Below are 17,110 nucleotides of genomic sequence, written 5' to 3'. Positions count from 1 at the left end.
ACCAAGACAGAGGCACTTGAATATTTTTGACATTTTCCATTAAAATAAATAGCTATAGCTGGTACCTGAGCAGCAGCTGGCGAGACAGCTGCCCCTGTTACAGACCCCAGCAGTAACACGTCCAAGGCATCAGTGCTGTCCTCACTGTGCACAGGCAAGAACAGCATCCAGGGAGCCAAGGCACAAAGTCCAGCCATGCTGGAGACTCATTCCATTTCCACCTCCTGCTCTGGCAGTGCACTCTCACTCCTCACCCACGGCACAGGCTCCGGAACATGAGGGTCGTAAGTCCATTTAGGAAAAACACGCTTGTAGAGGTTCAGCAGCACCGTGTCCTGGGACTTGAGCTGTCCATCAAAGTGGCACTTCATGTGGCCATGGGTCCCTAGGCAGACAGCAGAAGAGGCCATTAGCAGTCTCTCCTGCCCAGGAGAACCACACCATCCCAGGAACACAGAGATAAATACAAGATCAAACCTACCTAGTGGCTCCTTGATGTGTCCCCTACGTCCCCACTTTGTCCTCAGCTCCACGGGCTTAAACCACATCACATCCTCTGGAGATGAAACATGACAGGCAGGTGAGGAACAGGCTGGGCTGTACCAACACAACTGCTTCCATAGGGGCAGGGGTTCTGCCTCCACATCCCCTCTTCCCACCACAGAGACAAGCCATACCTCTGTTAAAGAACATGTACCGCACGACAGCTGTCTTAGTGAAGATCTTGAAGGGGTGGCCACTGAGCACCAGCCGCTTGATGACGATTCTGTCGGGGTCCACGGAGAGCAGGGAGCCCGTGGCGATGAGGTCGTGCATTCCTGCAAGGCAGAGCCACCCATGCTTTGGGACAGGTGCCTCCATCACTGCCTCCCCCACCACAGCCCCCTTCTCCAAAGGGTTCCAGGCCCAGAGCAACCCCACAGCAGGGATAGATAAATGTGAAAATGGGGATTGGGCTCATCTTCTCAAACAGCAGGAAAGGGACAGCTTTTTCAAGTCATGGTTTCTGGAGAGGTGCACTTGTAAGCAGGGGGAACAGTCTGCTAACATTTGTTTCCCAGACACCACATCCTCAGCATTTATCAACTCACCGTTACTTCTCTGTTTAAAAAGCAGCACTGAGGCAGGAGGGAAAGTGATGGGAGCATAAACAGTCACCACCAGGGCAGCATCCGGGCGCAGGAAACGCTCCAGCTTGTGCTTATCAGCTAGGACAGAACAGCAATGATCAATTTCAAGCCAACAGCAGTCCTGAGAGCTCCAGGAAACGCCACTGAGCCTATTCTTCCCTGGAAAACAGGCTCTGCACCTTAGAAAAAGGGGTGACAAACACCCCTCCAATGCTGTCACAGAGCCTCTGGGAACAAAGGTGCTCCTCTGTGCTACCAGGTCACTGTGTGGGGTCTGCCACCACCTTGTCTGGACCAGTGAGCCACCTGGCCTGAGCCCTTCCATGCCCCATGATTTAGTGCCTGCCCTGGAAGCCTCAGAGCCTAAAATGAGTCTTCACAAGAGTCCTTCAGCCAGGTTCAGACACCACGGCTAAGACATCACTGGCTTCCTGCCCCAGAATCCCCAGCCCCACCTCCTGCTGTACCTGTGCCCACCCCTCAGGACCCTCACAAACCTGAGGTGTGCTGGGAGAACAGGGGGGATGCTCGGAAGCGTCTGAACCCACAGTGGAAGATCAACTCCTCCTTGGCCCTCACTGGCTCGGTGTTGCTCGGGTGCCGACGCACCAGGAAATTCAACACAGACATCTGCAAGAGGCAGCACAGTGAGGGGCTGATGGCAGGGCTGGCAGGCGATGGTGCACAGCACAAAGCAGCGGGACATCGCAGCAGACATCAGTGTCTTTGAGAACGGCTTCCCAAAGGATCACTGGTCCCCGCTGCCAAGCTCAGACACTCTATCCTAAACCCACCGGGCAGCTTCCGCCTGCTCTGACCAAAGGGAATTCTCTACTTTGAAACATGAGGAATGCAGGGAGATTTCAGCCCAGACCCCCTCCAACCCGAGGGAATCCTAAGGAGTTGCACACCTACAAGGTAACAGCAGGGCCTTACAGTCACCTTTTGTTCGTGGGGGAGCAGCGAGAACAGGACTAGGGGTTTCCCTTCCTTGAAGCTCTCCATCACTGAGACAGGGACATTGCAGACATGAAGTGTAATGTACCAGCCCACCTGCCAACAGAGGATCAGTTGTGAGTATTTCTCTCAACCAAAAAAGTATCGGAAGTAAGATGTGGCTTAGGGAGGGAATCCAGAACAGCATCATCTAAACTTAGGGCTGTGTGCTATGAACCACCTCCCTGATTACGTTATTCCTGTTAGGAGCAAAGGAACACAGTAGGGAAAGAGATCAGCAAAAGGGAGTTACCGAGGCTCCTTCAGTCTCCTCTTTCTCTATTTGACGGAAGAGGTGCTTTCTGGTTCGGGAGAAGTCCTGGAACTGGAAAATCCTGGCATAATCCCTTGGAAGGTTCTCTTTGGGGTCCCATGGAGAAGTGCGGAAGCTTTTCAACCCCCTATACTTCTGGAACCTAGAGAACAAATAGGAAAGACAAACCTTCACCAATGGAGGCGTGTGGCCAGCACCTCCTGTGGTGCACAGGGACTCACCTTCAAAGAGGGCAAAGGGAACAAAGCAAACATTAACCCTCAGGAGAGATCTTGGTGCAGAGAGAGCTAAAAACAGCAGCAAACTCCCTAAACAACCTGCCCTTGCATCAGGGCCACCCTCCTCCCTCTCCCAGCCCAGGACCCAGCTCTTCCTGCAGCAGGCCCACCTGCTGCCCCCAGCTAGTGCCTGCCCTGGAAGCCTCAGAGCCTAAGAGTGAGTCTTCACAAGAGTCCTTCAGCCAGGTTCAGACACCACGGCTAAGACATCATAGGCTTCCTCACTAAACTAGATAGAAAGGCTTTCAGCTCCTCTGGAAAGCATCCCATTTCTTACCTGACTCTAGCAGGTACATCCCGTGGTGTATCCACCTCATCTGGAAACATTTCATCCATTCTCTCTTGTTTGTATCTCTCCAGCATCTGTTCATCTTCCTCCATCTTCTCGTCGTACTGGTCGTCCCGTAAGCACTCAGAAACGGTCATGGTCTCGCTCTCCTCCTCTCCAGGCTCCTCATCACTGCTTTCCCCCTCCTGACACAGGGCAGCATAGAGCCTGTGAGCACAGAGCTGTCCATGCAGCACTGAAACCCTGTGTGTGCTCACACTGTGTGATCTGTGACCCCAGAGAGACCCCAGCCCCTCATTTTGGTGTCTAGCAGGCCATAAGATGTTCCATGATACACATGAGATTTAAGAGCGGAAATCCAGGCAAGTCCTGGCTCTGTGTCGTGCCCTTGCACAGAGCAAGCTGGAAGGACAGGACTGTCTTAGAATATGCAATAATGCAGGACATCCCCTGTACTATCAACTCTTGGAGGTACCTGGGAAACTGCCTCTTCCATCAGATCATCATCGATGTCATCATCTTCATCATCATCTTTCTCACTGCCTTCTTCTCCATCATCCACAATCCAGGCAGCCTGGTACTTGGATGTGCCTTTGGGGACCTTCACCACCCTCCTGTTTGCCTTCAGAGAATCTGCAGGATTCCCACCAATAGTTAAAACAGGAATAATTCTCCTTCCCCTCAGCAACATTTGCACCGGGACAGGCAAGATGAGGTCTACACCAAAACTGCTACTTCCCAACACAGAATTTGTTGGGACAGCCAAAACATAACCCTACTCACTTCCCAGGCAAACCACACAGCCTGCTGGTCAGGTGATGGGACTAGGGATAGAAGCCCTGGACTTCCAAATAGGATGTTTCTTCAGAGCCATCCTGGTGACAGAGGTTTCTGACAATCCTCTTAACAGGAAAAAGGAAAAGATACAGAACTATTGCTGTTACACACCCTCTGCTTCTTGCAGTTCTTCTTCAGTAGGCCACGTCTGCTCCCCTTCCATTGGATCAGGAACCACTTCTGACTGCAAAGACTCCTGCTTGCTTGGATCTGCCTTCATCAGGACCTTAACATCCTCCTCCATCTCATCAGTACCATTTACAGGGTCCTCCTGAAGGGCAAGAGCAGAGTTCCCAGCTCTGAACACACCTAGTTAAAGCTTTGCAATCTGTCTCAAGTAAACTCCTTTCAGAATCACATTCATTATGTCATGCCATAATGTTCATTACATGCAGCAGGCAAAGAACCTCAGCCCAACAGCCCAACAGCCCAACACAGATACAACTCTCTTTACCCTCCCCTTGCCCACATACACCCAGTTGTATTTTCCCCATGGAAGCTTAGAAACCTGCTGTTCTAACAGGACTGGCAAAGCCCTGACCCCAAACCCACCTGTATCTCCATGTCCTGACTCCTCTTCTGTCCTTTCACCACTCGGGGGTTCAAAGAGAGGGGATCAGGGGGAGCATCCACCTGGCTGACCTGGAAGTCTCCATGCCCCACAATGTGCACCAGGCTGTTCACGTCGAGGGTCTGTCCCCGGACAAAGCCAGACACCTTCAGGGTCCCAACCAGGTCGCTCTCCTGACCAGGCACAAACTCTGCAGCGTAGGCGAGCAGGTGGGCGCGTCGGTCCCGGAACGCAAGGTGCCGCTGCTTCTGGGTGCTGAGGTGCCTCAGCAGCATTGAGGATTCCTGCTCCGTGTTCAGGGGGAACAGCTTGGCCTCGGGAAAGCGCTTCTCAATGGCTTTGGCAAGCTTCTTCCTGGCATCTATCCGCTTCTTAGGGGGCAAGTCGGTGCCCCCTGGGACAGCAAGAGCTGCCGAGCAGAGATCAGCTCAGGATCAGATCATAAACCTTATCGTGCCCCTTTTACCAAATATGGATAAATACTCAGCTATCAGCAACCCAGATAACCAGATTTGCACTCCAAGGTGCAAAGGCAGTTTCACTCTTTTCAGTGCTGCTCAGTGACAGGACAAGGAGCAATGGCTATAAACTAAAACACAAGAACTTCCACCTCTACACAAGGAAGAACTTCTTTCCATGGAAGGTGGCAGAGCACTGGAATAGGCTGTCCAGGGAAGGTATGGAGTCTTCCTGTCTGAAGACATTCCAAACCCACATGGATGCCTTCCTGTGTCACCTGCTCTAGGTGACCCTGCCTTGACAGAGGGGTTCCCTTCCAACCCTAACCCTTGTGCGATTCACACATTCAAAAGAACATCCGAGACAGAAAACCTGTTTTCAGAAATAAGATTTTGAGACTAAATGAGACCATGGAGATAAGGGCACAAGAACTGAATTTAGCAGGAAAGTGCCTGAATCCCTTGGCTCTCTGCACACCTTCATAACCATCATGGTGCTGACACCACCACACACCCAGGGGCCTCAACCCACAACACCCTTATATCTCCAGTATTCCCACACCATGGAGTAACACAATAAGGCACCACGGGCACGGCATTCACCCAACTGATCTGTGCTCAGAAACAGATCAAGGACCTGTAATAGCCAATTAACAGATGGAGTTTTTAACTACTGCAACAGCAAATCTCCATCAAGTACCTCCACACACCACCCCCCCCACCGAAGCCCTACACGTTACCGGCTCACTCACCGTAACTGGGGAGCCCCTGTGCGAAGAGGCAGGACAGGCAGTGCTCCCCTGCACTGTCCCAGCCATCCACAGCGTCCAGGATGAACAGGAGGGAGTCAGCGACCTTGGCAAGGTCTAAGACAGTATGAAGGTCCCCTGCACACAGAACACCTCCTTTACTGGGGCTGCCAGGGTTGTGGAGCCAAGAGCCCGACCCACAGCCGCGCTTCCTCACCTGCCTGTGCTGTGACAAAGCGCCAGCGCTGCTTGAGCCGGGGGCTGAGAAGGGCAAAGCCACCAGCTCTCCCCTCATTCACACGGACCACGGCCGAATCCTGGCTCTGCAGCAGCTGGAGGGTGTCCTGGGCTGCAGCCCTGCTGTGCAGCAGCACCACAGCCACGAGGTGCGGGGGCCCATCCCTGCTGCCCAGACTGCGCTTCTCCGCCAGCACCTGCGGGCACCACTGCAGAGCGTCAATCCCAGCCCACAGCACAGTTCCTGTCCCGCCTCCATCGATCAAAACCAGATTCCTGCACCCGAACCCACACGGTCCAGTAACATTCCGCTTGCCCCAAACAGAACTGGCCCAGGCACCCACTCCTTTCCCTGGCGCAGCTCCTCATCTCCCCGCAACTGCCCAAACCGGCTCGATCCCATCACTCACATCGAGACCCACACCGGCCCCACTCCAACCCCCCTCCGGCAAGCACCCGAACCGACCCGCTCCCCCCACAGCCCCGCGACCAGCCCCGCCCGGCCCGGTCCCCCCGCGGGCCCCTCACCGCCTCCTTGCGCTGCCGGCGGAGCTGCAGCGCCTGGTGCCGCCGGTCCACCCTGCTGAGGTCGCGGAGCCGCCGGCGGGGCTGGGCCTTGACGGGGACGCGGCCTGCGGGGAAGGGGGGGAAGAGAGGGAACGGTGAGGCGGGGCGGGGGCTGGCGGGGAACTTGTCCCGCGGGGACGGGGAGCTCACCTCCGGCGCGGCGCTGCGAGGAGCCGCTGTGCTTGCCGCCCTTGTGCGCCTTGTTCTGCTGCTTCAGCGGCCCGGGCCGGTGCGCGCCCGCCATCGCCATCACCAGCACCACGCGGCCGGCACGTCACTTCCGGCGCGCCGGGAGCCCCGCACGGACACACGTGGCGGAGAGAGGGAGGGACCGGGGGATGGAGGGGAGGGATCCCCGGAACCGACCATCCTCCCCCGCGACAGACGGATTGCCCTGGCCCGGGGCGAGCCCCGGGAAGGGGAGGTGACGAGAGAAATAGAAACTTCATTCACATAGTGAGTGAATAAGGAATTGTTCCAAATAAGGAACAATCTAAACTTGGAATAAGTCCTCGAGAGTCAGACAAACTCGAACAAACGGGACGTAAACTAAGCTCGATGTGCTCAGATACAATAAAGAACAAACGTTACAGCACCTGCGCCAACGCTGAGGTCAAGACGAGAAGGCCCGGAAGGACCACAGGACTTTCCAAAAGGGGAATGGTTATGTAAAGCAAACTAATGAATATGTATCAAGGAAAGAATAACTAATGAATATGTAAACAGTATGTGTAATAAAAAGCCCTGTCACTTGGCACGTTCGGATTAGAGAAGCTATGCTCCAAACGTCCAGCACGCTGAATAAAGAGGGATGCCCTTTTTAACATCTACAAATTGGTGTTGAGAAGTTTGTTTCTGCCAGTCTTTGGTATCAGAGGAGAGGGGAGCGGGGTTGATGCCCGTAGTGCCGCGGGGCAATGAGAGCCGTGAGCCAGAGCCATTCCTTCAGCGCTTTATTGGTTGGTTCTTTGTACAGAGGTATTTACACAGAGAGGGACAGCGCTCCGGGAAGGGGCCTGAGGGATGAAGCAGTTGGGGAAAGGCCCTGCTGAGCCCCTGGCATGGCACCCAGGCCCCTGGGCAGGTCAGCCCTGCCCATTCCTCGAAGACTGATGGAGCAGAAACATTCCTACCGTGCCTCGGGCCTGCCTGTTACCGGCAGCGCTGGTGACCTCGGTCTCGCCAATCATTATCCAGCCAGGAATGTCTGCTCATAGGCAGAGGCCTCAGCCCTCCCCAGCCCCGGGGGTATATCACAGCAAACACACTCATGGGCACCTCACAGCTGCCAAGGCTGGCCCTGGCAGAGCCCCTGCCGGAGGACCACTCCATCCCGTAGGGGTAACAGCTCTCTGTTACGGGAAGCATTAGGGCCGGCCATATCACCCCAGAAACACACGGGTGAGCAGAAGGTTAAACATTGACAGTGGTGTTGCAATTGCCAGTAAAGCTGGAGCAACCCAAGGGAGAGGCAGGGCAGCTGCTACTCCCACCCGACAGAGCAACTGCATGGGAGGGAAAGAGTAGGTTCCTGCAGATCCCTGCTGCCTCTGAACTTGAGGCATCTTGCCCCCACCCCTTTTCCTCCTGTGAGGAAATCAGGATGACTGATCATGTCATGGCTGGTCTTCAGGGATCCTTTTCTACCCCTAAAAGCAGACTGGCTGTTTAAACCTTTCAGATTCTAAATATTAGCTTGTACTACCTGAGAGGAAAGAAGACACAAAATGAAGAGACCAATGACAGATAAACACTGTAGTATTGAGTCTCTCTACATGGGAATCTGCTGGCTGTGAGAGAGCATGAGAATCTCTCCCACTGTCAAGGCTGTTTGTCCATCAGCCAAGACAGCCCATAGCACTGCCACAGCTCTGCCTTGCAGAGACAAACGCAAAGAGGCTGCTCAGAGGGAACTTGGGGGAAGAGAGAATAACTAAGATACTTCTAAATCAAGAAAAACATTCCATGAGTTAAGTTATACCTTATCATTTGAGCAAGACCAGGGAAAGGAGCAAGGTTGGAAATTTTCTGCTTAGGATTATCACAAAGCCAACTCTCTCTGCCCCTGCTAGTCACCCAGATGTCTGGACACCCAGAGACAGCCAGAAGGGTCCCACCACAGAGGCTGACACCTCTCCAGATATCTGCAGTTCTCAAAGCTGCTGAGAGATGCTCGAGCTTGTAAGAAGAGCCAACACCTGACTTGCACTGTGGATTTGCCCTTCATGTGTAAAAATTCCCAAATATCCATTTATCACAGGCTTACAGTGACCTGCAGGGTTCTGCAGGGCCCTTCACACACACTACCAGAAAATCACAACCCAAGCAAAGAGGAGCAGAAAGCCAAGCACTCCCTCACCGAGGCTGACAGCACTGCAAGTGAAAACAAGTTCTTCCTCTCAAAGCAGAAACTACCAAGGAAATATGGACACAGTTGCAGCATGAGCAGGGAAGAACCCTCCCTGCAGCTGGAATATAAATCCCTGCAGCAAGGCAAGCCCTGGCAGCAGGAGGGCTCCCTTTAGCTCTCTTCTACCATCACAACATGCAGCCTGGTGCTCAGCACTACCAGGACACTGTGACAGCACTTGTTCAGCACCACCTGTCACCCACCTTGTCCCCTCTGCACCCTCTTGTCCAAAAAAACGGGCTTCACATCACAGAACGCAGCTCAGTGCCATAAGGAGGGGAGCTCACAGGCTGCTCCAGCCCTGGCTGAATCCCAAAAAGCATCTGCACTGCAGGGAAGCTGAGCTCACATTCCTGCTCCCTACAACGGCCTCACTGCTGCCTTCTGAAGCGGCAAGAGCTCTGGGCTGACTCCACGCAGGGGGAGCGACAAGCTGGGACAGGCTGGATGCAAAGCCAAGGCCTTGGTTTATGAAGGAAGACTGGTTGCAACTGGAAGGGCCAGTTTATTAGAGAAACCTCACATTGCAGAGAAGTCACAACACATTGGAAAGGGTCCAGGCCTGCCGAGGGGGGCCAGTTCTTCTGCAGCAGCACCATCTACATCCCCCAGCTCCAACCCCAGCAGGTGCCACAAAGGGAAGGGTTACCTGTAACACAGCTTACGTTTTACAAGCAGCCTGAGAGAGCCGGTATTAAAGTTCCAAAAAGCCTCCCCATCAGACAACAGTTAAAATAAAAATGGTTTAAAATGTTTAAAAGCTCCGTGTTCTTGGCTGCAGCATAAATGGGGAGGCAAAGGTCTACAACACACACAGGCCTCTATGGGTCTCAGCATTCACTCTGATCTACCAGTGAAGGCCGGAGGGAGGGGTCTTCTCATCTTTGTTGCTTTCCAGAGAAAAGGGTGGGATTCGGACATCAAAGTGGGAGCCATCAGGCCTCTCAAATCGAAAAGTACCCCTGCAAAATAATGGCAGAGATCACACTGAAGCCAGGGACAAACACAGCTAGGAAGCATCAGCAAGAAGGTAAGACATGAGCTTTTCCATATCCTGCACAGGGACTCTGGGGGTCCGTCTACAAGGCTGATCCAGCAGCAAGGACATGGGTTCAGCAGCAGGAACATCTGCTGCCAAGATGACTCATTTATTGAGGACTCCTGGGTGGTTTTACATCACATCTCTAACACACATTTTCTGCACAAGCTGTGATGACTGGAGCCCACAGGAGGCAAGCACCTTCCACGCACCTGCAGTAGTGTTCACCCAACTCCCACTCCACAGGAGACAGAAGCATTCAAGTTATTTTTACAAACTGATTACATGTGAATTCAGATTTGTATTCCTTGGCAGAAGCTCCACTTGTTAAGTCATCTGTGACAACAAGAAATCCCATCACAGATGTAATTTGGAATAGCTTCTGCTTTGCATTTCAGAATTGAACCAGCTTGTCCTTGTACAATGAATTTGTTTACTGCTCTGAACAACAGGCAACTGTATTGCAGGATATGACATGGGTATAAGGATCGTGGAGATAAACCAACAGATTCTCAGGACAGAGAGGACACAATTGAACACCAGAAGTGAAGCTGAGCAGCTTCTGAGCTGCAGAACCTTTGCCTCTTTCTCTTCAGGAAGTTTGCAGAGGGGAAAAAACTACTAGACCATCTGGTTTTATTCCCCAAGGCATGCACTCAGGCAATTCAAAATGCTTGATATGGCAAAACAGGGTATATCCTATATGTAAAGAGCTGCTCTCCTGCTTTTCCCCACTCAAAGGCAGCTTAACTCTGAAGCAGATTAAGAAATGCAAGCCAGAAAAACCTGCCATACAGAAGGCAAGAGGTGTCTGTGCATTCCTTGTCCACACAGAGCTGACACTAAATGTGCTAACACAGCCAAAATGCAAATAAAGGAAACTGCTTTAACCCTGCGGCACAGGGAAAGAACATCTCTTTTGAGCACTTCCCTACCTGCACTCACAGAAGAGGAGACTTTAAAACCAGTTAGATTGAAGGCCTTATCTGGTCTACACTGGGAAAAACCCTGCATGCCAATTCCTTGTGGACACAGAACTGCATAGGGATAGAATTAAAGCCCAGTCCTTTCCCAGGAGAGGGATACCAGTACCCACATCCCTGCTGCCAAGGGAATCACCAGCACAAGGCCTTGCTTCTTGCACCATGGAGGGAAAGGAACAGAAGCTGAGTACAGCAGATGATAGAGAATTGCTTTGTATCTTCAAATCCAATCTAGCACAGACCACAGAAGGAGGATAAATTAGCCTGGAACTTCTCCTGGTGCAGAGAATCAACAGATCATCTTATCACTAACCAGGATCCAGCTGGAGAGAAGCTCAAATTTTAACTACCTAATATGTCCCATCCAGTCCACTTCCACACAGCTTTCAGCCATAACTCCAGGCTGCAAAGCTCACCACTGTGGGGTCCTGCATCTAAAACACTGCTTCAGTAATAAGGGCTTCTTACCACATGTGACCACTGGAAGCCTGTAGGGAGACGTGACTGCTGTACTGAAATGCTGGCTGTTCTTTGGACAGAACTGGCTCCTGAGGAGACAGAAGACCACTGGGCATCAGCAACAGATCTTAATATTCTTCCACAGACAAGCATCAATAGGAAATTTATACAGCATGAAAAAAAAAAAGCCCCAGAGACCCACACTGCAGCACCACTACCAATTGCACAGCAAACAACTCACCTAGTGAGTACTGCCAGAATCCTGTTATTATCCCAGTTTTCTCATCACCAGTTATTTAGGATCATTCTCTAATACTCAGTGTGAAGTTTTGGTTCATGCAGACTTAACAACAGACAAAAAGCTTGTGACTCTTTTCACTACCAGTTTCCCATTCCATATATTTCCACTGCCCACTAAGCAATTTACTGGCAAATCAACCCAACCAACCGAGAGGGCTCCAGCAAAGGGCTGTGCTTCCTAAAAAAAAAAGGCTGCTTGATACTTACCCTTCCTACAACGCCGCGGCCCCGGACCGTTTCCAAGGTGCCAGACAAGCTAAATATCCTCCAGTGCCGCTCTCGGAGCTGAACCACTTCACTGTCAAGGTTCTCCAGGCGAATACAGTAGCGCCACTGGACAGAACAAAGACTGCTATCAAGGACTGGAATCAGCTGCAGCCAGTTGATAACCCACAGCTGATACCGGGAAACAGTTGCCAGGCAAGGGCTACTCTCCCTCAGAGCTTATCACACAGCAATGATGCCACGGCAAATAAACGCCTTCCCTTTAGCTGCTCCATGAAACAAAAGGCACTTACCCAGTAGACATGGGAATTCTGGGCTTCCTGTCAAAAGAAACAAAAGACTTTAGCAGCTGCCCTTCGACACACGGTGCCAAAACCTCTTCAGCTGTCAGCATAGCACCAGCACTGGGGCTCTCGCTCCGTGCCAGGTTGACGCAGACAACTCACATGAGCACAGACAGCTGCTCTCCGAGGCCGTCCATCAGCATAGCCTGGCACTGGCTCTGCTCTACCCATGTAACCAAGAGGTGGGAGATTTGCAAGGATCTCGTGACAACCCAGGGCTGAGCTCCATGTTAATTACGCACTTTCTACAGATCTAGAAACACCCGTTTCCTTGCCTTCAGGCACCTGTTTTTCTGACAAGGTCAGGACAAACATCAGTTGGGCTCCACAGAAGTTGCAAATCCACACCAAAACGTCCACCTGCCACGGCGCGGGGTCCCTGGCAGCTGTGCTCAGAAACCAAACCACTGTGGGAATTCCCAGCCCTCCCACTCAGGAGTCTGTTGGAGTCTCATTATTTCGGATGGTCCACGTGAAGTTCTTATGCTATAAAGAGCACATGGTTATCAGCTAAATCCAGAAGGCTTCAGCCAAACCCTCTAACCCACAGCGGAGCCAGCAAATGGGCAGACACCCAAGCCCATCACTGGGCAGGATAACAGATGTTTCTGTCGTTACAGGGCAGATGGCCCCGGTGCCACCTCATGCACATCCATCTCTGAGTGAGGCAGTACAGGACTAATGCACAAGCCTTACTAAATATGTTGCTAGTACTGCTCTGCAGAACATTACAGGGTAATTCCCATTCTACTGAGGGGAATTACAGGGTAATTCCCATCTACAAGCAAATGCCAAAATACAGGAGCCGTTCTCCAAAAATGCACGACAAAACAGTTTCCTGTTCAGACCTGTGCTGTGCATCATGAGAATGAAATCACAACCGTGATTAAAAAGTCATTTCTGTCATTAACTGCCATTAAAATGTCATTTCTCCAGTAAGGAGAAAGCACCTTAAGTCAGTAAACTGATCTTAGAAAAAAACATGTCAGTTAAGCAGATGGCAGAACTAACACACCAACATGCAGCACACACCTACCCTCATGCCCATGTAGAAAGGGATGACTGTGACGCGGATGTTCTCCGTGGTTTCTCGGTGCACGTCAGAGAGCTCCAGCCAGGGGTGGTTCTTCTCCTGCCACGCACACAGAGTATCCCTTGCTACAAAAGGTGGGACTGTGGGGAGGGAAAGGAAAGAGTTTATGAGAGGTAATACTGTACCTGGAGTGCTCTTCCCTCAAAGTGACTCCTTTCAAGTTAAAAAAATTATTGAGAGGTGGCTTTACTGTAACAAACTCCAAACTAGGTATGATTTTTATCCCATATCCAAGATGATGGGTTTTGAGCAGTTGTTATAGAGCCCCTCAAGCATCTGGTTCAGAAGAGTACCCAGTGGAGCCAGAAATTACCTTTTGTTTGGTCGTACATGAGGAACCTCTCAAAGAGTTCATGCTGGATGGGCACTTGATCAGTGGAGCTGTAGGGAAGGATATCTTCATGGCTTACATAGTCTAAACCTGAAAAAGAAACCCCAAAAGCCTTGGAACTTTCCCAGCCAATGAGCAGCTTGGAAGTCTCCTGGCAGAAAAATGGATCACACTAGTGACAAGTTAAGAAAAGGACTTTGGCAGCAGAATCTAAAGCTAATACCAGAACTGCAAGCGAGAATGGAAGAAATAGGCCAGCAATAACCCTTGGCAGCGTTCTCCTGTGAGATTTCTCCATGGAACGATTCCTGTGATAAACACACACCGCCTGCAAAGTGCCTGCACTGCTACAAACAAAAGAACAGCCTATACGCAACTTTGTATGCAACCTGTGTCTCAAGAGATTAAATCAGGCACAGCTGTGTCTGATCACAGAGTGCCCAACTTCCAGCTCTCCGAAGGGCTTCACGTACTTTAGTCGCTGTTGTTTCTAGCACAGCCCTAAAGTACGGACAAATCCACAACAGGAATGTCTTATAGGAACTGCTGCTGGCAGGAGCTGACCACTGATGACTCTTCCGACCTCCCCTCACGACAATCAGAGGCTGAAGGAGGATTTTGCTCACCTGGGATGGCATAGAGGGCTCTGCTGTCATCGTGATTTGCCAGGAACGTCACTGCTTCCGTCTGTGATCTCTGAGACTGAGAAAAAGGGAAGCTTATGTCTTTCTGTGTGGATTGCTGTGGGCCAGTTGCCAGCCACGCTCCAGTTTACCACTGTGGTTTGTAAAGCGTAAAATGTTTATTCTATTTAACCAATTCACCTCAGAACACCTCTCCTTTTCATTCCCCTAGACTAACTAACAAGTGAGGAGCATTTCCAGTGCTGCAACCCACATTCACAATGTGCATGCAACAGAGTGGGAATGACAGCAGGGAGAGGAAAGGATGCCGGAAAGGGGAAACACGATCCAGAAATCAGTCATATGACATTCCAGTGTACCTTTCTCAGGGAAAATACGTCTTGAAGAATTAATTTGTCCTGGTCAAATTTAGCCACCACAGCCATTTTCTTTCAGTGCCTGTCCACCTGACCCACTCACATAGAAGAAGACACTTGAGTTTCAATACCAAGATTACTCCTTACTTACTATATGTGGACAATCCCGGGCATCTATTAACACCTGGTAGTATGTGTGTGTTTTGCCCTTGACCTCTTTGGAACCGTGGCCTGCCACATTCTCGTTCCTAAACAGAAAAGCAGAGCTCTGAGCTCAAGCGCAGGATTGCAGCAACTTCTTTGTACCAGAACCAAGCACATTCACAATGATTTAAGAAGAAAAATAAATACATTTCCCAGTCTGTAATCATTTAATTCCATACAAACCAAACCCCTGTCAGCCACCCACACAATGACAGAGAGATGAGCCAAGATGCCCATTGATGGTGTTTGGCAGAGACAGAACAGCTCTGTTGTCAGACACCTCAGAGGTTCTTCCTGCTCAGTCCAGTCTCCTGTCTGGGATGAGTAATTCCTACTGCCCTCTGATTTTCTGCTGTTTGATCCTTATTCCTTCCCAGAACACCTCATCACAGGGGAAAGGGATGCAAGAGGGGAGAGAACTGAACAGCAACTCAGGAAGGATGAACTTGGCCTAGTGGGTTGACATTGGAGGGAGGCTGACAAATCCAACTCACTGGCAGTTTACAGAAGAAGCAGCAGCAGCCTGCAACTTGTAACACAGAAACCTGAACCTAACTCAAAATGAGTAGGTTTTTTAGAAAACAAAATGCCAGGAGCATGATTTTTTAAATTGTTTTTTATTTCTTTCACACACACACATACTTTCATCCCATCTCTAATTAACACAAAATTAATACACCTGCAAAGTCTCTTCTTTAAGCACCTCTCCTACTTGACATTCATGCAAACAGACCACTGGCCTCCTTAAAAACACTTGTTTACTCCAACCAGGAAACCTGCCACAAAATGAAAATGTAACAGCACAGCAACATAAGCCAGAACAAGCCCTCAAATCCTTACTTTTCTGTGACAGGAGAAGCCACATCCCGATCATAAAGCCTGGCTTGCCAGGGAAACAGGACTATTCCTCGATAGCCAAACACACTGTGCAGGAAGAGCTGAAAGGAACAAATAATTGCAGTTGAATTCACAGCAAGCTTTAATCAACACAAATACAACAGAAAACATGAAGCCAAAAGCCCTTTTCTGATAGTATTTAAAAGATCTGTTAACTGAGGTAAAACTAGAAATGTTTACAAAGGGTTTGAATGAGTGGGATGGGGATACAGGGAGAGTCACCACTGTGAGAACCTAGAGCAGAAACAGGGAACACATACAGTCTGGGATGAGAGAAGAAATCCATGTCATCTCTATCTCATAAAAGGGGACCAAAACAGTAATTAATAGAGCAGCAGAAAGCAGACTAGCATGGGAGAAACTGCTCAGAAACAGAGCATGTGAGTCATAAGCATATAAATAACAAATTTAATTGTTACTTCTTAAATTGAGAGATTGTCTCTTCCAATCCCTGAGGGAGAAAACCCTCAGTGGAGCAAATGTCACTGGTGCTGCAGATTCTTATCGACCTGCTATTGTCAGATGACTGACAAACTGCAGACACAGCAGAGACAAAGACCACTGAGCTGTGAAGCTTCTGGCCTTCTGCTATACTACAGCAGCCTCCTTATGAGAAATCCCTCGGCTATGTAATCTCTGTGGCATAAGCAGGGTTAGCTCTGCCCCTAGAGCCCCTTACCTGACCAGTCTCATATTTGCCGTGTTGCTTCGGGGCCTCAAACACCCCCACAGTCTCCAGCACTTTGCCCTCCGGGCGGTTCCTTGGAGCAGAGAGGCAGCTTGGAGGGTTTGCAGGGGCTGAACCATCTGAGCCCATGGTCACGGGCAGACACTGCTCCCACCTTGTGCCTCCCTCGGGGACCACACACCCCACATGACAGCCCCACTATGCACTGGGATGCTCAGTCCTACCTCTTGCCCCCACCCTTTGCCAGTCTCTCCTTTCTCAATTGTCCTCTACATCCCCATCCACATGTCCCTTTATCCCAATCCTCTCTTTCCTATATCCTTGCCCCAGCAAGCCCAACTCCTTCCTAGTCTTCCCCCAATGACCCAGTAGGCCCCAACCCGCTCTCCAAACACCTCCTGAGAGCCCCCACCCGCTCCAATCACCCTTATCCCCAAATACCCCCCACAGCCCCTCCCACTCCTTCCCAATCTTTCCCCAACGACCCAACCGCCCCTACACCGCACCCCAACCACACTCTCAATCACTCCCATTCCTAAACAGCCCCTCACAGCCCCTCCACCTACCACCCCAACCCTCCCCTCAACCCGCACCCCAAATACCCCCCGCGACCCTCGAGTCCCTTCCCAAACGCTCCCCTTCCCAAGCACCCCCTCGCAGCCCCTCATCGCCTGTTTCCCCGAACCCCCAACAACCCCCTGCCCTCCCCCTCAACCCTCCCTCCCCCCTCTCCCCCACCCAGGGCCCAAAC

General features: G+C 51.1%; 2 protein-coding genes and 2 non-coding genes across 4 annotated transcripts; all 4 read right to left on the bottom strand.

Annotated features, from left to right (window-relative positions):
• Positions 1-21: 21 nt before the first annotated feature.
• TSR1 (TSR1, ribosome maturation factor) lies at positions 22-6,645 on the bottom strand. Its single transcript, XM_027890013.1, has 15 exons — positions 6,537-6,645; positions 6,348-6,451; positions 5,800-6,016; positions 5,586-5,720; positions 4,357-4,784; positions 3,916-4,075; positions 3,443-3,600; positions 2,956-3,152; positions 2,380-2,542; positions 2,073-2,183; positions 1,628-1,760; positions 1,092-1,208; positions 678-818; positions 482-556; positions 22-385 (listed from the first exon to the last, which is right to left on the bottom strand). Exons 1-15 carry the CDS (start codon positions 6,634-6,636, stop codon positions 207-209), a joined length of 2,418 nt encoding a protein of 805 aa, XP_027745814.1. The 5' UTR covers positions 6,637-6,645; the 3' UTR covers positions 22-206.
• On the bottom strand, positions 1,474-1,565 carry LOC114060521. Its single transcript, XR_003571904.1, has one exon. It is a non-coding gene; the product is annotated as a small nucleolar RNA SNORD91 family (small nucleolar RNA).
• Positions 2,810-2,902, bottom strand: LOC114060520. Its single transcript, XR_003571903.1, has one exon. It is a non-coding gene; the product is annotated as a small nucleolar RNA SNORD91 family (small nucleolar RNA).
• Positions 6,646-9,281: 2,636 nt separating the features above from the next.
• Positions 9,282-16,503, bottom strand: POLDIP2 (DNA polymerase delta interacting protein 2). The gene is made up of 10 exons (XM_027890034.1): positions 16,351-16,503; positions 15,615-15,712; positions 14,722-14,818; positions 14,197-14,272; positions 13,553-13,660; positions 13,183-13,319; positions 12,096-12,122; positions 11,785-11,910; positions 11,287-11,366; positions 9,282-9,758 (listed from the first exon to the last, which is right to left on the bottom strand). The coding sequence occupies exons 1-10, from the start codon at positions 16,486-16,488 to the stop codon at positions 9,644-9,646; spliced, it is 1,002 nt and encodes a 333-aa protein (XP_027745835.1). The 5' UTR covers positions 16,489-16,503; the 3' UTR covers positions 9,282-9,643.
• Between the last annotated feature and the right edge of the window lie 607 nt (positions 16,504-17,110).

This window comes from Empidonax traillii, unplaced genomic scaffold, assembly GCF_003031625.1.
Source record: "Empidonax traillii isolate 1590-97213 ecotype Southwest subspecies unplaced genomic scaffold, ASM303162v1 scaffold276:size1176444, whole genome shotgun sequence".
Classification (NCBI taxonomy): domain Eukaryota; kingdom Metazoa; phylum Chordata; class Aves; order Passeriformes; family Tyrannidae; genus Empidonax; species Empidonax traillii.
This window is presented reverse-complemented; position numbering and strand designations above follow the sequence as displayed.